The sequence below is a fragment of the Lampris incognitus genome, chromosome 20 (genome assembly GCF_029633865.1).
Source record: "Lampris incognitus isolate fLamInc1 chromosome 20, fLamInc1.hap2, whole genome shotgun sequence".
In the NCBI taxonomy this organism is placed as follows: Eukaryota; Metazoa; Chordata; class Actinopteri; order Lampriformes; family Lampridae; genus Lampris; species Lampris incognitus.
In genome coordinates this window covers 2,600,632-2,625,631 of record NC_079230.1, presented here as the reverse complement: position 1 = coordinate 2,625,631, position 25,000 = coordinate 2,600,632, and the positions used below count along the sequence as shown (strand labels likewise).

At 48.1% G+C, this 25,000-nt stretch overlaps 2 protein-coding genes across 2 annotated transcripts in view; one reads left to right on the top strand and one right to left on the bottom strand.

Annotated features, from left to right (window-relative positions):
- LOC130130921 (F-box only protein 41-like) overlaps positions 1 to 4,538 on the top strand; it is a 65,713-nt gene extending 61,175 nt beyond the window's left edge. The window contains exon 19 of the mRNA XM_056300787.1: positions 4,448 to 4,538. Within this exon, the coding sequence (XP_056156762.1) occupies positions 4,448 to 4,510 (63 nt within the window). The 3' untranslated portion in view covers positions 4,511 to 4,538. The remainder of the gene's footprint in view (positions 1 to 4,447) is intronic.
- Positions 4,539 to 4,692: 154 nt separating this feature from the next.
- On the bottom strand, positions 4,693 to 17,639 carry LOC130130920 (sodium/hydrogen exchanger 9B2). The gene is made up of 11 exons (XM_056300786.1): positions 17,582 to 17,639; positions 16,664 to 16,806; positions 16,284 to 16,411; positions 13,201 to 13,376; positions 12,211 to 12,317; positions 11,958 to 12,107; positions 11,056 to 11,164; positions 10,198 to 10,334; positions 9,186 to 9,360; positions 8,967 to 9,041; positions 4,693 to 5,036 (listed from the first exon to the last, which is right to left on the bottom strand). The coding sequence occupies exons 1-11, from the start codon at positions 17,622 to 17,624 to the stop codon at positions 4,693 to 4,695; spliced, it is 1,587 nt and encodes a 528-aa protein (XP_056156761.1). The 5' UTR covers positions 17,625 to 17,639.
- Positions 17,640 to 25,000: the final 7,361 nt, after the last annotated feature.

Below are 25,000 nucleotides of genomic sequence, written 5' to 3'. Positions count from 1 at the left end.
TGGAGAGGCTGTATATATATATATGGAGAGGCTGTATATACACATATATGGAGAGGCTGTGTATATATATGGAGAGGCTGTATATACACATATATGGAGAGGCTGTATGTATATAGAGAGGCTGTATATATATGGAGAGGATATATATATATATGGAGAGGCTGTATATATATGGAGAGGCTGTATATATACATATATGGAGAGGCTGTATATGTATATATATATATATATATATATATATATATATATATATATATCTAGAGGCTGTATATATATGGAGAGGCTGTGTGTATATATATATATATATAGAGAGGCTGTATATATATGGAGAGGATATATATATACATGGAGAGGCTGTGTGTATATGGAGAGGATATATATATATGTGGAGAGGCTGTATATATATAGAGAGAGGCTGTATATATATGGAGAGGCTGTGTGTATATATAGAGAGAGAGGCTGTGTGTATATATATAGAAAGAGAGAGGCTGTATATATATGGAGAGGCTGTATATATATGGAGAGGCTGTGTGTATATATATGGAGAGGCTGTATATATATGGAGAGGCTGTGTGTATATATATGGAGAGGCTGTATATATATATGGAGAGGCTGTGTGTATATATATGGAGAGGCTGTATATATATGGAGAGGCTGTATATATATGGAGAGGCTGTGTGTATATATATGGAGAGGCTGTATATATATGGAGAGGCTGTGTGTATATATATGGAGAGGCTGTATATATATATGGAGAGGCTGTGTGTATATATATGGAGAGGCTGTATATATATATGGAGAGGCTGTATATATATAGAGAGAGAGAGAGGCTGTATATATATGGAGAGGCTGTATATATATGGAGAGGCTGTGTGTATATATATAGAGAGGCTGTATATATATAGAGAGAGGCTGTATATACTATATATATCCATCCATCCATTATCTGAACCGCTCCTCCTGCTCTCAGGGTTTTCTTTTCTTGTTTTTTTGGATTTTTCCCCCTTTTTGTCCCCAGTTGTACCCGACCAATCACGCCACTCTTCTGAGCCGTCCCGGTCTCTGCTCCACCCCCTCTGCTGATCCGGGGAGGCTGCAGACTACCACATGCCTCCTCCAATACATGTGGAGTCACCAGCCGCTTCTTTTCACCTGACAGTGAAGAGTTTCACCAGGGGGATGTAGCGCGTGGGAGGATCACGCTGTTCCCCTCAGTTCCCCCGAACAGGCACCCTGACTGACCAGAGGAGGCGCTAGTGCAGCGTCTAGGACACATACCCACATCCGGCTTCCCACCCACAGACACAGCCAATTGTGTCTGTAGGGACGCCCGACCAAGCCAGAGGTGACACAGGGATTCGAACCGGCGATCCCTGTGTTGGTAGGCAACAGAATAGACCGCTACGCCCCCCGGACGCCCTGGAGAGACTGTATTTTGTGCTCTCTATATCCAGCACGTTGTGAAAGGCCATCTAGGAAAGGTACTACTCCTGTACTTAACCCCAAGACCTGTAAAGACCCGGTTACCGTCTCAACTCCCTCAGCTTGTTCTGGCCACAGACTGTGTTCCCACTGTTTAAAGCCCCAAAGACAGAACAGAGACAGACAGGTAAACTGAGCTGAGACAGATAGTTCACCTGAGCAGAGACAGACAGTTCACCTGAGCAGAGACAGACAGTTAAACTGAGCAGAGACAGACAGGTAAACTGAAAAGAGACAGCTGGGTAAACTGAAAAGAGACAGACAGGTAAACTGAGCAGAGACAGACAGGTAAACTGAGCAGAGACAGACAGTTCACCTGAGCAGAGACAGACAGGTAAACTGAGCAGAGACAGAAGTTTAACAGAACAGAGACAGACAGTTCACCTGAGCAGAGACAGACAGGTAAACTGAGCAGAGACAGACAGGTAAACTGAGCAGAGACAGACAGGTAAACTGAGCAGAGACAGACAGTTCACCTGAGCAGAGACAGACGGGTAAACTGAAAAGAGACAGATGGGTAAACTGAGCAGAGACAGACGGGTAAACTGAAAAGAGACAGACGGGTAAACTGAGCAGAGACAGACGGTTCACCTGAGCAGAGACAGACAGGTAAACTGAAAAGAGACAGACGGGTAAACTGAGCCAGTTTAACTGTCTGTCTCTTCTCAGGTGAACTGGATTTATTGTTGCTTTCAAGACAACTCGAATATTTCAGTTGGAATTTTCCGACTTCCCCCATCCCACCTTCCCCCCACCCCACCTTCCCACCATCCCCCCACCCCACCATCACCCGTTCACATCACGCCATCACACCATCATACGCCATCACACATTCAGTCAGGAGGCCAAACAAAGAAGCGTGGAAGGCTGCGGGGAGGCGTTCCTATCACAGCACTGCTGTTATGACTGGGTTACTTTCTGTAAGCAGCGTGTTTATCTTGGTCTTCAGTTTGCAAGCATGCGGCTTCTTTGTTTAACAACTTCCTGCTGTGACGTCGCCCCTGTCCAAGTCAGATAAACTGCAGCTCCGATATGAAACCCGAGTTCCCCACCTGGAACTCCTCCAACTTCAACGAACCACTCAGGTCTTCTTTTAACACGGTCTGAGTTCTGCTGAATGCAGCATAGCTCACTGTTACTGTCAGTGTCTGTATTTACTGGTGGCAAGAGCATTTGTAGTCCTGGTAGGTGATGTCCTCGTAGTCCTGGTAGGTGATGTCCTTGTAGTCCTGGTAGGTGCTGTATTCATAGTCCTGGTAGGTGATGTCCTCGTAGTCCTGGTAGATGATGTATTCGTAGTCCTGGTAGGTGCTGTATTCGTAGTCCTGGTAGGTGATGTCCTCGTAGTCCTGGTAGGTGATATATTTGTAGTCCTGGTAGGTGATGTATTTGTAGTCCTGGTAGGTGCTGTATTCATAGTCCTGGTAGGTGATATATTCGTAGTCCTGGTAGGTGATGTCCTGGTAGGTGATGTATTTGTAGTCCTGGTAGGTGATGTATTTGTAGTCCTGGTAGGTGATGTATTTGTAGTCCTGGTAGGTGCTGTATTCATAGTCCTGGTAGGTGATATATTCGTAGTCCTGGTAGGTGATGTCCTGGTAGGTGATGTATTTGTAGTCCTGGTAGGTGATGTATTTGTAGTCCTGGTAGGTGATGTATTTGTAGTCCTGGTAGGTGCTGTATTCATAGTCCTGGTAGGTGATATATTCGTAGTCCTGGTAGGTGATGTCCTCGTAGTCCTGGTAGGTGATGTATTTGTAGTCCTGGTAGGTGATATATTTGTAGTCCTGGCAGGTGATGTATTTGTAGTCCTGGTAGGTGATATATTTGTAGTCCTGGCAGGTGCTGTATTTGTAGTCCTGGTAGGTGCTGTATTTGTAGTCCTGGTAGGTGATGTATTTGTAGTCCTGGTAGGTGATGTATTTGTAGTCCTGGTAGGTGATGTATTTGTAGTCCTGGTAGGTGATGTATTTGTAGTCCTGGTAGGTGATGTATTTGTAGTCCTGGTAGGTGATGTATTTGTAGTCCTGGTAGGTGATGTATTTGTAGTCCTGGTAGGTGATATATTTGTAGTCCTGGTAGGTGATGTATTTGTAGTCCTGGTAGGTGATGTATTTGTAGTCCTGGTAGGTGCTGTATTTGTAGTCCTGGTAGGTGCTGTATTTGTAGTCCTGGTAGGTGATGTATTTGTAGTCCTGGTAGGTGCTGTATTTGTAGTCCTGGTAGATGCTGTATTTGTAGTCCTGGTAGGTGCTGTATTTGTAGTCCTGGTAGGTGCTGTATTTGTAGTCCTGGTAGGTGATGTATTTGTAGTCCTGGTAAGTGATGTCCTCGTAGTCCTGGTAGGTGCTGTATTTGTAGTCCTGGTAGGTCTTTGTGTTTGCTGCTGTTGATGAAAGCATGTCTGCAGACTTAGTGGAAATGAGTCCCAGATGAATTGTCAGGGCCCTGTGATGGCCTGTGTGTGTTGGCCTGTGTGTGATGGCCTGTGTGTGATGGCCTGTGTGTGATGGCCTGTGTGTGTTGGCCTGTGTGTGATGGCCTGTGTGTGATGGCCTGTGTGTGATGGCCTGTGTGTGTTGGCCTGTGTGTGATGGCCTGTGTGTGTTGGCCTGTGTGTGATGGCCTGTGTGTGATGGCCTGTGTGTGATGGCCTGTGTGTTGGCCTGTGTGTGATGGCCTGTGTGTGTTGGCCTGTGTGTGATGGCCTGTGTGTGTTGGCCTGTGTGTGTGTGTTGGTCTGGCAGCCTGTCCAGGGTGTCTCCCCGCCTGCCGCCCAGTGACTGCTGGGAAAGGCTCCAGCATCACCGCAACCCTGAGAGCAGGATGAGCAGTTTGGATGATGGACGGATGATGGATGGATGATGGATGGGTGATGGATGGATGATTTGTCAGGTGGAAAAGTTTCATACTTGTGTGTGTATGTGTGTGTGTGTGTGTGTGTGTGTGTGTGTGTGTACCTCAGGTTCTCCAGCAGCATCCTGGTTTGTGTGACATCCTGCGAGTAAAAGCTGAAGGACACTGCTGATCCCCATACACCCACACACTGATCCCCCCCACACCCACTGATTCCCCCCCCACACCCACTGATCCCCCCCCCCCCACACCCACTGATTCCCCCCCCACACCCACTGATTCCCCCCCCCACACCCAAGCACAAACACTGATCCCCCCCCCCCCACCCGGAGCAGTAACAGCCTTGACAATCAGTCAGTCAGTTATCTTACTGTTTCCCAGTCGGAGCAGTGGGGCCCTCGTGTGGTCCTCCTGGAGGAGCAGTGGGGCCCTCGTGTGGTCCTCCTGGAGGAGCAGTGGGGCCCTCGTGTGGTCCTCCTGGAGGAGCAGTGGGGCCCTCGTGTGGTCCTCCTGGAGGAGCAGTGGGGCCCTCGTGTGGTCCTCCTGGAGGAGCAGCGGGGCCCTCGTGTAGTCCTCCTGGAGGAGCAGTGGGGCCCTCCTGTGGTCCTCCTGGAGGAGCAGCGGGGCCCTCGTGTGGTCCTCCTGGAGGAGCTGAGTGTGTTTTATGTGATGATGACCTGTAGATACTTGAAAGCACCCTGATTCAACAATAAAAACGTTCATACAAAAGACTCTCGTGTGACTGTTTCCATTTGTAACGTTTTATTGGGGTCGTTTATAATCCAGAGAGATATTAATGAATCACCGTTCTGTTGCAACACATCAATGATTTGGCTACAGCAGAACACTGTGAGTTACAGTACAACTCTAACGTCACCATGACGATCTGCTGCTTGTGTTTCATTCAGGAGCTTCAGCAAACACCGTTTATCCACCAGTTTATCCATAAGAACTACAGGATACAATATATCCAGCAGTACTGATAAGAACTACAGGGTACAATATATCCAGCAGTACTGATAAGAACTACAGGATACAATATATCCAGCAGTACTGATAAGAACTACAGGGTACAATATATCCACCAGTACCGATAAGAACTACAGGGTACAATATATCCACCAGTACCGATAAAAACTACAGTGTACAATATATCCAGCAGTACTGATAAGAACTACAGGGTACAATATATCCACCAGTACTGATAAAAACTACAGTGTACAATATATCCAGAAGTACTGATAAGAACTACAGGATACAATATATCCAGCAGTACTGATAAGAACTACAGGGTACAATATATCCAGCAGTACTGATAAGAACTACAGGGTACAATATATCCAGCAGTACTGATAAGAACTACAGGGTACAATATATCCAGCAGTACTGATAAGAACTACAGGGTACAATATATCCAGCAGTACTGATAAGAACTACAGGGTACAATATATCCAGCAGTACTGATAAGAACTACAGGGTACAATATATCCAGCAGTACTGATAAGAACTACAGGGTATAATATATCCACCAGTACCGATAAGAACTACAGGGTACAATATATCCACCAGTACCGATAAAAACTACAGTGTACAATATATCCAGAAGTACTGATAAGAACTACAGGGTACAATATATCCACCAGTACCGGTAAGAACTACAGGGTACAATATATCCACCAGTACTGATAAGAACTACAGGGTACAATATATCCACCAGTACTGATAAAAACTACAGTGTACAATATATCCAGAAGTACTGATAAGAACTACAGGGTACAATATATCCACCAGTACTGATAATAACTACAGGGTACAATATATCCACCAGTACCGGTAAGAACTACAGGGTGCAATATATCCACCAGTACTGATAAGAACTACAGGGTACAATATATCCACCAGTACTGATAAAAACTACAGTGTACAATATATCCAGAAGTACTGATAAGAACTACAGGGTACAATATATCCAGCAGTACTGATAAGAACTACAGGGTACAATATATCCACCAGTACTGATAAGAGCTACAGGGTGCAATATATCCAGCAGTACTGATAAGAACTACAGGGTACAATATATCCACCAGTACTGATAATAACTACAGGGTACAATATATCCAGCAGTACTGATAAGAACTACAGGGTACAATATATCCAGAAGTACTGATAATAACTACAAGGTACAATATATCCACCAGTACTGATAAGAACTACAGGGTACAATATATCCACCAGTACTGATAAGAACTACAGGGTACAATATATCCAGCAGTACTGATAATAACTACAGGGTACAGTATATCCACCAGTACTGGTAAGAACTACAGGGTATAATATATCCACCAGTACCGATAAGAACTACAGGGTACAATATATCCACCAGTACTGATAAAAACTACAGTGTACAATATATCCAGAAGTACTGATAATAACTACAGGGTACAATATATCCACCAGTACCGGTAAGAACTACAGGGTACAATATATCCACCAGTACAGATAAGAACTACAGGGTGCAATATATCCACCAGTACTGATAAGAACTACAGGGTACAATATATCCACCAGTACTGATAAAAACTACAGTGTACAATATATCCAGAAGTACTGATAAGAACTACAGGGTACAATATATCCAGCAGTACTGATAAGAACTACAGGGTACAATATATCCACCAGTACTGATAAGAGCTACAGGGTACAATATATCCAGCAGTACTGATAAGAACTACAGGGTACAATATATCCACCAGTACTGATAAGAACTACAGGGTACAATATATCCAGAAGTACTGATAAGAACTACAGCGTACAATATATCCAGAAGTACCGATAAGAACTACAGGGTACAATATATCCACCAGTACCGATAAGAACTACAGGGTACAATATATCCACCAGTACTGATAAGAACTACAGGGTACAATATATCCACCCGTACTGATAACAACTACAGGGTACAATATATCCACCAGTACAGATAAGAACTACAGGGTACAATATATCCACCAGTACAGATAAGAACTACAGGGTACAATATATCCAGAAGTACCGATAAGAACTACAGGGTACAATATATCCACCAGTACTGATAAGAACTACAGGGTACAATATATCCAGAAGTACTGATAAGAACTACAGTGTACAATATATCCAGAAGTACTGATAAGAACTACAGCATACAATATATCCAGAAGTACTGATAAGAACTACAGCGTACAATATATCCAGAAGTACTGATAAGAACTACAGGGTACAATATATCCACCAGTACTGATAAGAACTACAGGGTACAATATATCCAGCAGTACTGATAAGAACTACAGGGTACAATATATCCAGCAGTACTGATGAGAACTACAGGGTACAATATATCCAGCAGTACTGATAAGAACTACAGGGTACAATATATCCAGCAGTACTGATAAGAACTACAGGGTACAATATATCCACCAGTACTGATAAGAACTACAGGGTACAATATATCCAGCAGTACTGATGAGAACTACAGGGTACAATATATCCAGCAGTACTGATGAGAACTACAGGGTACAATATATCCAGCAGTACTGATAATAACTACAGGGTACAATATATCCAGAAGTACTGATAAGAACTACAGGGTACAATATATCCAGCAGTACTGATAAGAACTACAGGGTACAATATATCCAGCAGTACTGATAAGAACTACAGGGTACAATATATCCAGAAGTACTGATAAGAACTACAGGGTACAATATATCCACCAGTACTGATAAGAACTACAGGGTACAATATATCCACCAGTACTGATAATAACTACAGGGTACAATATATCCAGCAGTACTGATGAGAACTACAGGGTACAATATATCCAGAAGTACTGATAAGAACTACAGGGTACAATATATCCAGAAGTACTGATAAGAACTACAGGGTACAATATATCCACCAGTACTGATAAGAACTACAGGGTACAATATATCCACCAGTACTGATAAGAACTACAGGGTACAATATATCCAGAAGTACTGATAAGAACTACAGGGTACAATATATCCAGCAGTACTGATGAGAACTACAGGGTACAATATATCCAGAAGTACTGATAAGAACTACAGGGTACAATATATCCAGCAGTACTGATAAGAACTACAGGGTACAATATATCCAGAAGTACTGATAAGAACTACAGGGTACAATATATCCAGCAGTACTGATAAGAACTACAGGGTACAATATATCCAGCAGTACTGATGAGAACTACAGGGCACAATATATCCAGCAGTACTGATAATAACTACAGGGTACAATACATCCAGCAGTACTGATAAGAACTACAGAGTACAATATATCCACCAGTACTGATAAGAACTACAGGGTACAATACATCCAGAAGTACTGATATGAACTACAGGGTACAATATATCCAGCAGTACTGATAAGAACTACAGGGTACAATACATCCAGAAGTACTGATAAGAACTACAGGGTACAATATATCCAGAAGTACTGATAAGAACTGCAGGGTACAATATATCCGCCAGTACTGATAAGAACTACAGAGTACAATATATCCAGCAGTACTGATAAAATAAAACATATGGCCTCCATCTCCTGGTCCAGTCAGAAGCTTCATAGTTTGCTCTCATAGAGCACAGAGTCTTTCTCTTGGCCAATCACGTCACTGCTCTGAGAGCTGGCCCCGCCCTCCGAATCATCTGCCGTAGGAGATAAAGACTATCAGTTAAGATCATCTATCTGCCTGTCTGCACATCCGTCTGTCTGTCTTCCTGTCTATCCAGCTTGCTTGTATTTCTGTGTGTGTGTGTGTGTGTGTGTGTGTGTGTTTGTGTACTGCTGACCTTTGACCTGTCTCTGTAACAGCCGGGGTCCTGTTAGCCCGATGCCCAGGGCTCCTACAGGCGCAGTAATGAGGATGGCTAACACAGCTAGCGTTAGCACGTCCAGTCCATACTGAATCAACACATTATCCCCCTCCTCCCGCGCCATGTCCAGAGCTTTAGAACCTATGGCTGCCTGCAGACACACACACACACACACACACACACACACACACACACACACACACACAGACACACACACACACAGACAGACAGACAGACAGACAGACAGACAGACAGACAGACAGACAGACTTATTACAGTTTGTATTGTATTGTATAGATGTGAATGGATGGAGTATGTACTATGATTTGACAGGTCCTATCACAGCAATGACGAAACTAGACCACAGAACTGAGGTACTGTCTTAGTCTGGGCCCCCTCTACCGGTGTTGACGATTTGGTGAAGATTGGAGAAATTTCTCATTTCCAGCCAAAAGCAACACCCTTTATGCTTTCTTGGCTGTAGACTTGGACTTGACCAGATTTTCACCAATTTTGTGGTACATGCAGGGGGAGACAGATTAAGACAGAACAGCAGGATTTATCTTCACAAACTTCACAAATTTCCAGCTTCAAGCTTTGGTCTCATGTCGTACTCGTGTGGCCCAGAAGCAACACTACTTAAATATCCATAGATGTGAAGGAATGCAGTATAATATGACTTGACGGGTCGTCTCTCAGCGATGAAGAACATGACAGAACAGGAGGACTCATCATCCTCACAAGCCGCACAAATGTCTCTTGTCCCATGTTGCCCTCCTGTGGCGAAAAGGCGAAACTACACTCTGCTGTCATGTAGCCATAGATGTGAATGAATGCAGTATGTACTATGATTTGACAGGTCATATCTCAGGTATGCCGAAACTTTAGACCACAAAACTGATATACTGTCTTAATCTAGCCCCCCCTATCGGCGAAACACACACACACACACACACACAGACACACACACACACACACACACACAGACCTGGACGGTGGCTTTCGGCAGCCAGGCCACAGATATGAAGAGCTTCTCTTTCAGGTTAAATCCTCCATAGTGCACCAGCAGGAAGGTCACCAGCAGACGGACCACCAGACCCAGAGTGATACACGCCACACCTAAACCTGGACACACACACACACACACACACACACACACACAGCTCACTATGTGTGCTCTACAGACCGACAGCTTCCATCCATCCAGCCATTATCCAAGCTGCTTGTCTGAATTCGGGTCACGGGATGCTGGAGCCTATCCCAGCAGTCATTGGGCGGCAGGCGGGGAGACACCCTGGACAGGCTGCCAGGCCATCACAGGGCCCACACACACACACACACACACACACACACACACACACACACACACACACACACACACACACACACCTAGGGACAACTTAGTATGGCTGAGTCACCTGACCTACAGGTCTTTGGACTGTGGGAGGAAACCGGAGCACCCGGAGGAAACCCACCCAGACACGGGGAGAACATGCAGACTCCACACAGAGGACGACCCGGGACGACCCCCAAGGTTGGACTACCCCGGGGCTCGAACCCAGGACCTTCTTGCTGTGAGGTGACCATGCTAACCACTGTGCCACCGTGCCGCCCCGACAGCTTACAGTTTAAGTGAAATGGGAGCACACATGGCCATGACCGAGTCCTTCACAGGAGACTGAAAGGTTCTGGGGAGGTAATCTTTATCCGACCAGCAACACCACACTGTGCTGCTCCTGCTGCTCACAACCACACAAACACACCGTAAGTCCTGTGTGTGTGTGTGTGTGTGTGTGTGTGTGTGTGTGTGTGTGTGTGTGTGTGTGTGTGTGTGTGTGTGTCTTACCCACAGTGTTGGGGTTCAGTGTGGTGATGGTGATCTCTGCTCCAATCAAACCAAAGAGGAGAGGCTGGAAGACGTCCCATGACCGCCCCACCATGGCAGCAACAGGAGCCTTCACACACACACACACACACACACACACACACACACACACACACACACACACACACACACACACACATTCCAGACTTTATGAATCAGTACAGTTCTGGAAGTAGGGCACTCCAGACATCCCTCCAGGCCAGATTGGACATGTAGTCCCTCCAGTGAGTTCTGGGTCTACCCCGGGGTCTCCTCCCAGCAGGCCGTGCCTGGTAAACCTCCGAAGGAAGGTCCAGGAGGCATCCTGATCAGATTCCCGAACCACCTCAACTGACTCCTTCCGATGTGAAGGAGCAGCGGCTCTACTCCGAGCTCCCTCCGGGTGTCCGAGCTCCTCACCCTATCTCTAAGGCTGAGCCCTGACACCCGACGGAGGAAACTCATTTCAGCCGCTTGTATCCACCATCTCACCCTTTCATCACCACCCAAAGCTCAGGACCATAGATGAGGGTTGGAACCAAGACTGACTGGTACACTGAGAGCTTTGTCTTCCGGCTCAGCTCCCTCTTCACCACAATGGTCCAGTACAAAAACCACATTACTGCTGATGCTGCACCAATCCACCATGATGTGGCTAAAACCTCACCCAGACTCAGTGCTTTGACTGTTACTGGTTTCACTGGCTTCATTTTGACTGTGACTGGTTTCACTGGCTTCATTTTGACTGTGACTGGTGTGGGACTAGTGTGTTATTACTGTGTAACGAGTGTGTACCAGGTGTGTGACTGGTTGTAACTTGTGTCTTATTGATATGTGACTGGTGTGACAGGTTTTTAACTTGTGTGACTGGTGTGTGTATTCACCTTGTCTGATCCCCAGCCAAGAGCAGCGAGGAAGGCCATGACCAGCGTACAGAGACCTCCTGCACCAGCAAAACCAACCACATGACTGAAGAACACAGCAAAGACTGAGAGACCCAACAACATGACTGACCTCCGCACAACCACATCCTCCTACAGCAGGGACAGAGACAGGGAGATTTGAATGGATGGATGGATGGACGGATGGACGGATGGACGGATGGACGGATGGACGGATGGATGGATGCAGTGATACCTGGTCTTTGCTGGGGAAGCACCATATGAACAGGCCCAGGATCAGCCCTGCCACCATTCCCCCGACCACCTCCAGTAAACCCTTCAACAGGTTCATCCACGTTGACCCTGAAACACACACACACACACACACACACACACACACACACATACAGTGACAATCATTCTGAACTAACACATAAGCCCAGACCAGAGAGCAGAAGTAAATACCACATGTAGCCTCCCCACCAGTGCTAAGCTAACATATACCCACCAGTTACATGTACACAGGTGGTAAGATAACCGTAGTCCTACCAGAGATACCTTAAAGTGCATGGGAGGAGCAATGGTGGGATGTGCCAGAAATACACTCGTGGTCTAGGATCTCACTAAGGTGACTGGGAGACCTCAGGTAGCTTGATGTAGCCATACTGCTATGGTGAGTCTTAACGCCCATGCACAAAACATACTGGAGCGAATTCAGGGGGCAGTCGGGAACCACTGCAGCTGGGAGGCGAAGCCGGATCTCCCGCACCACAGGCGACTGCGCTAACCAGTCGACTAAAGGGTCTGACCCGTTAGCCAACGGGCTAGCAAGTCTACACTTCTGGGATCCTTACACTACCCCCTCCTTTGGGGACGATGTAACGATCAGGCATGACTAGACTCACTAGCCCGTTGCCTAATGAGTCGGACCCTTTAGTCGACTGGTTAACATAGTCGCCCGTGGTGCAGGAGACCCGGGTTCGCATCCCGGCTGAGGCGCTAGTGCAATGACCAGGACACATACCCACATCCGGCTTCCCACCCGCAGACACGGCCAATTGTGTCTGTAGGGACGCCCGACCGAGCCGCAGGTAACACGGGTGTTCTACACAAGTATGAAGCCCCATACCCCGGGCAGGCCTAGCAGGAAATGTGAAACCACAGCACCTATGCAGGCCTCAACGATGCAGGGTCTGTGTGTGTGTGTGTGTGTGTGTGTGTGTGTGTGTGTGTGTGTGTGTGTTACCAGTAGAGAAGGCGATCCCCAGGCAGGTGGAGAAGCCAGTGATTGCCAGGACGTCATCAAAACTGCCGGCAGCCATCAGGAGGGTTGGAATGCCTTTGTCCACACCGAAACCCTCCCTCTGTAACAGCAACATGGAGGGGACCACCACCGCTGGAGACACGGCCGCCAAAACAAAGCTGCAGAGACACAGAGCCACAGAGTTCCTCCTGGCAACACAGTGTGTGTTAGTAGGTTTACGTGTGGTGTTTTCTGTACATGAGTGTGTTTTGTGAGGAAGGAGGAGCTGTTTTATATTGTCTGACCGTTAGCACACAGCAGCGTGTTGTTTCTGTTAGCTAGCTATTCTGTCTCTGCGCTAACACATGCTAGCTCAGACAGTTTTAAAGCAGATGGTGTTTTCTGCTTTTCTTTTCTTGTGGACCCCCCCCCCCTTTTTCTCCCCATATGTACTTGGCCAAATACCCCCCTCTCCCGAGCCGTCCCGGTCTCTGCTCCACCCCCTCTGAGCCGTCCCGGTCTCTGCTCCACCCCCTCTGCTGATCCGGGGAGGAGTGCAGACTACGACATGCCTCCTCCCATACACGTGGAGTCACCAGCCGCTTCTTTTCACCTGACAGTGAGGAGTTTCACCAGGGGGACGTAGCGCGTGGAAGGATCACGCTATTCCCCCCAGGTCCCCCTCCTCCCGAACAGGCGCCCCGACCAACCAGAGGAGGCGCTATTGCAGCGACCAGGGCACATACCCACATCCGGCTTCCCACCCACAGACACAGCCAATTGTGTCTATAGGGACGCCCGACCAAGCCAGGGGTAATACGGGGATTCGAACCGGTGATTCCCATGTTAGTAGGCAACGGAATAGACCGCTACGCCACCCGGATGCCCCATTTGACCTTTTTTGTTTCTTCAGCCCTGACTGTTTCGCTGTTAGCTGGTTGTCTCTGTGTTTAGCTAGGTTAGCTGTTAACATCTAGCTAGGTTAGCTGTTAACGTTTAGCTAGGTTAGCTGTTAATGTTTAGCTAGGTTAGCTGTTGACGTTTAGCTAGGTTAGCTGTTGATGTGTAGCTAGGTTAGCTGTTAATGTTTAGCTAGGTTAGCTGTTGACGTTTAGCTAGTTTAGATGTTAATGTTTAGCTAGGTTCGCTGTTGACGTTTAGCTAGGTTAGCTGTTAACGTGTAGCAAGGTTAACTGTTGACGTTTAGCTAGGTTAGCTGTTAATGTTTAGCTAGGTTAGTTGTTAATGTTTAGCTAGGTTAGCTGTTAACATCTAGCTAGGTTAGCTGTTAATGTTTAGCTAGGTTAGCTGTTGACGTTTAGCTAGGTTAGCTGTTGATGTGTAGCTAGGTTAGCTGTTAATGTTTAGCTAGGTTAGCTGTTGACGTTTAGCTAGGTTAGCTGTTGATGTGTATTTAGGTTAGCTGTTAATGTTTAGCTAGGTTAGCTGTTGACGTTTAGCTAGTTTAGCTGTTAATGTTTAGCTAGGTTAGCTGTTGACGTTTAGCTAGGTTAGCTGTTGATGTGTAGCTAGGTTAGCTGTTAATGTTTAGCTAGGTTAGCTGTTGACGTTTAGCTAGTTTAGATGTTAATGTTTAGCTAGGTTCGCTGTTGACGTTTAGCTAGGTTAGCTGTTAACGTGTAGCAAGGTTAACTGTTGACGTTTAGCTAGGTTGGCTGTTAATGTTTAGCTAGGTTAGTTGTTAATGTTTAGCTAGGTTAGCTGTTAACATCTAGCTAGGTTAGCTGTTAATGTTTAGCTAGGTTAGCTGTTGACGTTTAGCTAGGTTAGCTGTTGATGTGTAGCTAGGTTAGCTGTTAATGTTTAGCTAGGTTAGCTGTTGACGTTTAGCTAGGTTAGCTGTTGATGTGTATTTAGGTTAGCTGTTAATGTTTAGCTAGGTTAGCTGTTGACGTTTAGCTAGTTTAGCTGTTAATGTTTAGCTAGGTTAGCTGTTGACGTTTAGCTAGGTTAGCTGTTGATGTGTAGCTAGGTTAGCTGTTAATGTTTAGCTAGGTTAGCTGTTGACGTTTAGCTAGTTTAGATGTTAATGTTTAGCTAGGTTCGCTGTTGACGTTTAGCTAGGTTAGCTGTTAACGTGTAGCAAGGTTAACTGTTGACGTTTAGCTAGGTTGGCTGTTAATGTTTAGCTAGGTTAGTTGTTAATGTTTAGCTAGGTTAGCTGTTAACATCTAGCTAGGTTAGCTGTTAACGTTTAGCTAGGTTAGCTGTTGACGTTTAGCTAGGTTAGCTGTTGATGTGTAGCTAGGTTAGCTGTTAATGTTTAGCTAGCTTAGCTGTTAATGTTTAGCTAGGTTAGCTGTTAATGTTGGACATTTTTGCTGTTTTCAGTGATGAAGATGAAACTTTCTCCAGTTGTCGTCGCTCTTCTTCAGTCTCCGTAGTACCGTCATCTTCTTAAACACACGTTTTCCCTCCTGTTTTGTTTCTTCTCTGGAACACAGTGACGTCATCTGCATAGGTGAGCCGTGGTCGCTGAGTAGACTGACACAGCAGGACACAACAGAGACACACGTCGTGTGTGTCTGCCCGTCACTCCTCTCATTTCATCACGAGCTGGTTCTGATTCTACTGTTTTCATTTTCTGGTCCAGTCTGGAGGAGATGGTTCTATTGTGTTCTCTATTTTCTTTGTTTTTACAACAGCTGGAAAAGAAGTGCAGGTTTGTCTCGCCACAGTCCTCTGTGTGTGTGTGTTTGTGTGTGTGATTGTGTGTGTTTGTGATTGTGTGTGTGTGTGTGTGTGTGTATGTGTGTGTATGTGATTGTGTGTGTGTTTGTGTGTGTGATTGTGTGTGTGTGTGTGTGTGTGTGTGTGTGTGTGTGTATGTGTGTGTGTGTATGTGATTGTGTGTGTGTTTGTGTGTGTGATTGTGTGTGTGTGTGTGTTTGTGAGTATGTGTGTGTGTGATTGTGTGTGTTTGTGATTGTGTGTGTGTGTGTTTGTGTGTGATTGTGTGTGTTTGTGATTGTGTGTGTGGTGTGTGTGTGTGTGTGTGTGTGTGTTTGTAATTGTGTGTGTGTTTGTAATTGTGTGTGATTGTGTGTGTGTGGTGTGTGTTGTACCCCAGTATGAAGCCCCATACCCAGGGCAGGCCAAGCAGGAAATGTGAAACCACAGCAACTATGCAGGCCTCAACGATGCAGGGTCCTACTGCCACCCTCAGACACACCGCCTTCAGCCGACGCAATGCCTGACAGAACACACACACACACACACACACACACACACACACACACACACACACAAACACACACACACACACACACACACACACACATGACGTGAGGCATGTGTGAGACATCACATTGAAATTTGTATCATTGAGGGAGCATAAATGAATGTTGATTGTGTGTGTGTGTGTGTGTGTGTGTGTGTGTGTGTGTGTGTGTGTGTGTGTGTGTGTGTGTGTGTGTGTGTGTGTGTGTGTGTGTGATTGGAGTACCGAAGGGTCCAGTCCCAGTCCAGCTCTGGTTAGGATGATAGAGAGAGCCATGTTCCTCAGAGCAGCAGACCAGTGTGTGTTTATATAAACCGCATCAGTCACATAGGGAACATTACGCAACACCAGGCCTGCGATCAACATACCTACACACACACACACACACACACTCACACACACACACACACACACACACACACACTCACACACACACACACATACACACACACACACTCACACACACACATACACACACACACACATACACACACACACACACACACACACACACACACACAAAGAAATTTGAAGGAAAAGCAGGAGCCAGGCATCTACCCATCCATCCACTCAACTATCACTCATTCATCCATCATTCATTGATCTGGCCATCCCTATCTCCATCCAACCATTCCTTCCCCATCATCCAACCTTCTATCCAACCATCCATCCATCCATCCAGCCAACCGTCCATCCAACAACCCATCCATCATCCATCAACTAACCATCCATATAACCATCCATCCATCCAACTATCCATCCAGCCAACCGTCCATCCAACAACCCATCCATCATCCATCAACTAACCATCCATATAACCATCCATCCATCCAACTATCCATCCAGCCAACTGTCCATCCAACAACCCATCCATCATCCATCAACTAACCATCCAACCATCCATATCCATCCAACTATCCATCCAACCATCCATCCATCACGCAACCATCCATCCATCCAGCCAACCGTCCATCCAACAACCCATCCATCATCCATCAACTAACCATCCAACCATCCATATCCATCCAACTATCCATCCAACAACCCATCCATCACGCAACCATCTATCCATCCAACTATCCATCTAACCATCCATCCATCCAACTATCCATGCAACCATCCATCCATCCAACCATCGGGTACCGAGCAGGGGGGGGAATGGAGGTAAAGTTGGCAGTTGGATCATTCCGACCAGTTTTCCTCCGAGCACAGCGCTGATGAAGAGGATGACAATGCCGAAGAGGTTTCCTCCTGGCAGACACTCACTTCCTGTGATCGACCACACCACACCGAACAACAGAGCGAGCAGACATGCTGAGAGAGAGAGAGAGAGAGAGAGAGAGAGAGAGAGAGAGAGAGAGAGAGAGAGAGAGAGAGAGAGAGAGAGAATTTGAATTTTAAAAATCTCTGAATTTGAAAATAATCTACTACTACTACTATCACCACTATTACTACTACTATTACCACTACTACTTCTATTACTACTACTATTACTTCTACTACTACTACCACTACTGCTACTACCCCTACTATCACTACTACTACCACTAGTACTACTACTACTATCACCACTACTACTACTACTACTATTACCACTACTACTATTACTACTACTATTACTTCTACTACTACTACCACTACTGCTACTACCCCTACTATCACTACTACTACCACTAGTACTACTACTGCTATTACCACTACTATTACTTCTACTACTACTACCACTATCACTACCACTACTATTACTGCTACTACTACTACTACCACTATCACCAGTACTACTATTATTACCACTACTACTTCTATTACAACTACTATTACTTCTGCTACTACTACCACTACCACTACTACCACTATCACCAGTACTACTACTATTACCACTACTACTTCTATTACAACTACTATTACCACTGCTACCACTACCACTACTGCTACTATCACTACTACCACTACTACTTATGTTTTATGTTATTCGTCCGTCGCAGCGGCGAGGACCATCTAGTCATCCTGTGATGGATGACTGATGACTTGCGCGATGATTGAAGTGAGGAAGAGTTGCGCATCATCAACCCCACTCTCTTGTCCGAGTTGTCCTCCTCCTAGATGAACTGCCCGACCAGTTGTCCTCCTCCTAGATGAACTGCCCGACCAGTTGTCCTCCTCCTAGATGAACTGCCCGACCAGTTGTCCTCCTCCTAGATGAACTGCCCGACCAGTTGTCCTTCTCCTAGATGAACTGCCCGACCAGTTGTCCTTCTCCTAGATGAACTGCCCGACCAGTTGTCCTTCTCCTAGATGAACTGCTCGACCAGTTGTCCTTCTCCTAGATGAACTGCCCGACCAGTTGTCCTTCTCCTAGATGAACTGCCCGACCAGTTGTCCTCCTCCTAGATGAACTGCCCGACCAGTTGTCCTTCTCCTAGATGAACTGCCCGACCAGTTGTCCTTCTCCTAGATGAACTGCCCGACCAGTTGTCCTCCTCCTAGATGAACTGCCCAACCAGTTGTCCTTCTCCTAGATGAACTGCCCGACAGACTAACGAGCTTCATCTACCCAGGTCTGAAATCAGAGTTGTCCTCCTCCTAGATGAACTGCCCGACAGACTAACAAGCTTCATCTACCCGGGTCTGAAATCAGAGTTGTCCTCTACCTGGGTCTGAAATCAGAGCTGTCCTCCTCCTAGATGAACTGCCCGACCAGTTGTCCTTCTCCTAGATGAACTGCCCGACCAGTTGCCCTTCTCCTAGATGAACTGCCCAACCAGTTGTCCTTCTCCTAGATGAACTGCCCGACCAGTTGTCCTTCTCCTAGATGAACTGCCCGACAGGCTAACAAGCTTCATCTACCCGGGTCTGAAATCAGAGTTGTCCTCCTCCTAGATGAACTACCCAACAGGCTAACGAGCTTCATCTACTTCTTGCTGTGAGGAACAGTACTAACCACTGGACCACCGTGCCACCACCTATAAAAGGGAATTGTATCTGTTCTTGACACAAATGTTATGTAATCCTGCAAAACCCAATAAAAAGGTGGAAAAAAGCTTGTGGCTCGGGGTGGTGAAGAGCAGGCAGTGGAGCTGTGCCCTGCCCATGGGTGGAAGGCCCGAGAGCAGTCTGGCTTCAGGTGCGGAGGCGACAGAAAGAAGCCGGTTGTTGGCTCCAGATGCCGATGCTCAGCCGGTGTGGGTTGGTTGGGTGCAAGGGATTGAAGAGCAGGCATGACAGCTGCCGGTACATGGGACTGACATACCAAAGGTGGGAAGTCCAGAATGTTGAATTTACTCTTTAGTGGAATCTCCTGAGGTGACTGACAGTGATAGGACCACTTCCCACCTTGTTTACCCCCACCAATGACAAATCAGCCTTCAGCAGAGTCATGACAAGGACTGGAACGGGGTTTAGCTCCCAGGATGATTCTAGGATCTTCATTCTGGTCAGGAGCAGCCTCTGGAACTCTTGTGGTGATGGAGCAAGACCAGGGGATGGTGGTGCTGTTATCTGATACCGGAGTTGGGCAGTCGAGGGAGTGGGCCGGGCTGGCCCTGTCCCGGATATCGAAGCCAGAGGAGCCTAGGACATCAAGATGTTCAGCCTGAGGAGTAGCTACAGTTGAGAACTCCAGGATGAGCTTGTCCTTCCGTCTGAGCTCAGCTTCCAGACAGGCGATGTTTTTCTCCAACTTGGAGAAGGTAAGATGGCACGAGTCACACACAGCCGTCACACCGGCTCAGTAACGGGTGTCTCCTCTCAGAACGGGTGTCTCCTCTCAGTAACGGGTGTCTCCTCTCAGTAACGGGTGTCTCCTCTCAGAACGGGTGTCTCCTCTCAGTAACGGGTGTCTCCTCTCAGTAACGGGTGTCTCCTCTCAGTAACGGGTGTCTCCTCTCAGTAACGGGTGTCTCCTCTCAGTAACGGGTGTCTCCTCTCAGTTATGGGTTTCTCCTCTCAGTTATGGGTTTCTCCTCTCAGTAACGGGTGTCTCCTCTCAGAACGGGTGTCTCCTCTCAGTTATGGGTGTCTCCTCTCAGTAACGGGTGTCTCCTCTCAGTAACGGGTGTCTCCTCTCAGTAACGGGTGTCTCCTCTCAGTTATGGGTTTCTCCTCTCAGTTATGGGTTTCTCCTCTCAGTAACGGGTGTCTCCTCTCAGTAACGGGTGTCTCCTCTCAGTAATGGGTGTCTCCTCTCAGTAACGGGTGTCTCCTCTCAGTAACGGGTGTCTCCTCTCAGTAATGGGTGTCTCCTCTCAGTAACGGGTGTCTCCTCTCAGTTATGGGTTTCTCCTCTCAGTAACGGGTGTCTCCTCTCAGTAATGGGTGTCTCCTCTCAGTAACGGGTGTCTCCTCTCAGTAACGGGTGTCTCCTCTCAGTTATGGGTGTCTCCTCTCAGTAACGGGTGTCTCCTCTCAGTAACGGGTGTCTCCTCTCAGTAATGGGTGTCTCCTCTCAGTAACGGGTGTCTCCTCTCAGTTATGGGTTTCTCCTCTCAGTAACGGGTGTCTCCTCTCAGTTATGGGTGTCTCCTCTCAGTAATGGGTGTCTCCTCTCAGTAACGGGTGTCTCCTCTCAGTTATGGGTGTCTCCTCTCAGTAACGGGTGTCTCCTCTCAGTAACGGGTGTCTCCTCTCAGAACGGGTGTCTCCTCTCAGTAACGGGTGTCTCCTCTCAGTAACGGGTGTCTCCTCTCAGTAACGGGTGTCTCCTCTCAGTAACGGGTGTCTCCTCTCAGTAACGGGTGTCTCCTCTCAGAACGGGTGTCTCCTCTCAGTAACGGGTGTCTCCTCTCAATAACGGGTGTCTCCTCTCAGTAACGGGTGTCTCCTCTCAGAACGGGTGTCTCCTCTCAGTAACGGGTGTCTCCTCTCAGTAACGGGTGTCTCCTCTCAGTAACGGGTGTCTCCTCTCAGTAACGGGTGTCTCCTCTCAGTAACGGGTGTCTCCTCTCAGAACGGGTGTCTCCTCTCAGAACGGGTGTCTCCTCTCAGTAACGGGTGTCTCCTCTCAGTAACGGGTGTCTCCTCTCAGTAACGGGTGTCTCCTCTCAGAACGGGTGTCTCCTCTCAGTAACGGGTGTCTCCTCTCAATAACGGGTGTCTCCTCTCAGTAACGGGTGTCTCCTCTCAGTAACGGGTCTCTCCTCTCAGTAACGGGTGTCTCCTCTCAGTAACAGGTGTCTCCTCTCAGAACGGGTGTCTCCTCTCAGTAACGGGTGTCTCCTCTCAGTAACGGGTGTCTCCTCTCAGTAACGGGTGTCTCCTCTCAGTAACGGGTGTCTCCTCTCAGTAACGGGTCTCTCCTCTCAGAACGGGTGTCTCCTCTCAGTAACGGGTGTCTCCTCTCAGTAACGGGTGTCTCCTCTCAGAACGGGTGTCTCCTCTCAGTAACGGGTCTCTCCTCTCAGTAACGGGTGTCTCCTCTCAGAACGGGTGTCTCCTCTCAGTAACGGGTCTCTCCTCTCAGTAACGGGTGTCTCCTCTCAGTAGTGGGTGTCTCCTCTCAGTAACGGGTGTCTCCTCTCAGAACGGGTGTCTCCTCTCAGTAATGGGTGTCTCCTCTCAGTAACGGGTGTCTCCTCTCAGAACGGGTGTCTCCTCTCAGAACGGGTGTCTCCTCTCAGTAACGGGTGTCTCCTCTCAGTAACAGGTGTCTCCTCTCAGAACGGGTGTCTCCTCTCAGTAACGGGTGTCTCCTCTCAGTAACGGGTGTCTCCTCTCAGTAACTGGTGTCTCCTCTCAGTAACTGGTGTCTCCTCTCAGTAACGGGTGTCTCCTCTCAGTAACTGGTGTCTCCTCTCAGTAACGGGTGTCTCCTCTCAGTAACGGGTGTCTCCTCTCAGTAACGGGTGTCTCCTCTCAGAACGGGTGTCTCCTCTCAGAACGGGTGTCTCCTCTCAGAAAGGGGTGTCTCCTCTCAGAACGGGTGTCTCCTCTCAGTAACGGGTGTCTCCTCTCAGAACGGGTGTCTCCTCTCAGAAAGGGGTGTCTCCTCTCAGAACGGGTGTCTCCTCTCAGAACGGGTGTCTCCTCTCAGTAACGGGTGTCTCCTCTCAGAACGGGTGTCTCCTCTCAGAACGGGTGTCTCCTCTCAGTAACGGGTGTCTCCTCTCAGAAAGGGGTGTCTCCTCTCAGAACGGGTGTCTCCTCTCAGAACGGGTGTCTCCTCTCAGTAACGGGTGTCTCCTCTCAGTAACGGGTGTCTCCTCTCAGTAACAGGTGTCTCCTCTCAGTAACGGGTGTCTCCTCTCAGAACGGGTGTCTCCTCTCAGTAACGGGTGTCTCCTCTCAGTAACGGGTGTCTCCTCTCAGTAACGGGTGTCTCCTCTCAGAACGGGTGTCTCCTCTCAGTAACGGGTGTCTCCTCTCAGTAGTGGGTGTCTCCTCTCAGTAACGGGTGTCTCCTCTCAGTAACGGGTGTCTCCTCTCAGTAACGGGTGTCTCCTCTCAGTAACTGGTGTCTCCTCTCAGTAACGGGTGTCTCCTCTCAGTAACGGGTGTCTCCTCTCAGAACGGGTGTCTCCTCTCAGTAGTGGGTGTCTCCTCTCAGAACGGGTGTCTCCTCTCAGTAACGGGTGTCTCCTCTCAGTAACGGGTGTCTCCTCTCAGTAACGGGTGTCTCCTCTCAGTAACTGGTGTCTCCTCTCAGAACGGGTGTCTCCTCTCAGAACGGGTGTCTCCTCTCAGAACGGGTGTCTCCTCTCAGTAGTGGGTGTCTCCTCTCAGAACGGGTGTCTCCTCTCAGTAACGGGTGTCTCCTCTCAGTAACGGGTGTCTCCTCTCAGTAACGGGTGTCTCCTCTCAGTAACTGGTGTCTCCTCTCAGAACGGGTGTCTCCTCTCAGAACGGGTGTCTCCTCTCAGAACGGGTGTCTCCTCTCAGTAACGGGTGTCTCCTCTCAGTAACGGGTGTCTCCTCTCAGTAACGGGTGTCTCCTCTCAGTAACGGGTGTCTCCTCTCAGTAACGGGTGTCTCCTCTCAGTAACGGGTGTCTCCTCTCAGAACGGGTGTCTCCTCTCAGTAACGGGTGTCTCCTCTCAGAACGGGTGTCTCCTCTCAGTAGTGGGTGTCTCCTCTCAGTAACGGGTGTCTCCTCTCAGAACGGGTGTCTCCTCTCAGTAGTGGGTGTCTCCTCTCAGAACGGGTGTCTCCTCTCAGTAACGGGTGTCTCCTCTCAGAACGGGTGTCTCCTCTCAGAACGGGTGTCTCCTCTCAGTAACGGGTGTCTCCTCTCAGAACGGGTGTCTCCTCTCAGAACGGGTGTCTCCTCTCAGAACGGGTGTCTCCTCTCAGAACGGGTGTCTCCTCTCAGTAACGGGTGTCTCCTCTCAGTAACGGGTGTCTCCTCTCAGAACGGGTGTCTCCTCTCAGAACGGGTGTCTCCTCTCAGAACGGGTGTCTCCTCTCAGTAACGGGTGTCTCCTCTCAGAACGGGTGTCTCCTCTCAGAACGGGTGTCTCCTCTCAGTAACGGGTGTCTCCTCTCAGAACGGGTGTCTCCTCTCAGAACGGGTGTCTCCTCTCAGAACGGGTGTCTCCTCTCAGAACGGGTGTCTCCTCTCAGTAACGGGTGTCTCCTCTCAGAACGGGTGTCTCCTCTCAGAACGGGTGTCTCCTCTCAGAACGGGTGTCTCCTCTCAGTAACGGGTGTCTCCTCTCAGAACGGGTGTCTCCTCTCAGTAACGGGTGTCTCCTCTCAGTAACGGGTGTCTCCTCTCAGTAACGGGTGTCTCCTCTCAGAACGGGTGTCTCCTCTCAGTAACAGGTGTCTCCTCTCAGAACGGGTGTCTCCTCTCAGAACGGGTGTCTCCTCTCAGTAGTGGGTGTCTCCTCTCAGAACGGGTGTCTCCTCTCAGTAGTGGGTGTCTCCTCTCAGTAACGGGTGTCTCCTCTCAGTAACGGGTGTCTCCTCTCAGTAACGGGTGTCTCCTCTCAGAACGGGTGTCTCCTCTCAGTAACAGGTGTCTCCTCTCAGAACGGGTGTCTCCTCTCAGAACGGGTGTCTCCTCTCAGAACGGGTGTCTCCTCTCAGTTATGGGTTTCTCCTCTCAGTAACGGGTGTCTCCTCTCAGTAACGGGTGTCTCCTCTCAGAACGGGTGTCTCCTCTCAGTAACGGGTGTCTCCTCTCAGAACGGGTGTCTCCTCTCAGTAACGGGTGTCTCCTCTCAGTTATGGGTTTCTCCTCTCAGTAACGGGTGTCTCCTCTCAGTAACGGGTGTCTCCTCTCAGTTATGGGTTTCTCCTCTCAGTAACGGGTGTCTCCTCTCAGTAACAGGTGTCTCCTCTCAGAACGGGTGTCTCCTCTCAGAACGGGTGTCTCCTCTCAGTAGTGGGTGTCTCCTCTCAGTAACGGGTGTCTCCTCTCAGTAACGGGTGTCTCCTCTCAGTAACGGGTGTCTCCTCTCAGAACGGGTGTCTCCTCTCAGTAACAGGTGTCTCCTCTCAGAACGGGTGTCTCCTCTCAGAACGGGTGTCTCCTCTCAGAACGGGTGTCTCCTCTCAGTTATGGGTTTCTCCTCTCAGTAACGGGTGTCTCCTCTCAGTAACGGGTGTCTCCTCTCAGAACGGGTG

What these genes read in the sequence shown, in the direction of transcription:
- LOC130130920 (XM_056300786.1), bottom strand. Translation starts at nt 17,624, where the DNA reads ATGATCCAACTGCCAACTTTACCTCCATTCCCCCCCCTGCTCG. An exon ending in GGGGATCGCCTTCTCTACTG is followed by an intron (nt 12,318 to 13,200) that starts GTAACACACACA and finishes TGTGTGTTTCAG; the next exon opens with GGTCAACGTGGATGAACCTG. An exon ending in GTTACAGAGACAGGTCAAAG is followed by an intron (nt 9,042 to 9,185) that starts GTCAGCAGTACA and finishes CTCCTACGGCAG; the next exon opens with ATGATTCGGAGGGCGGGGCC.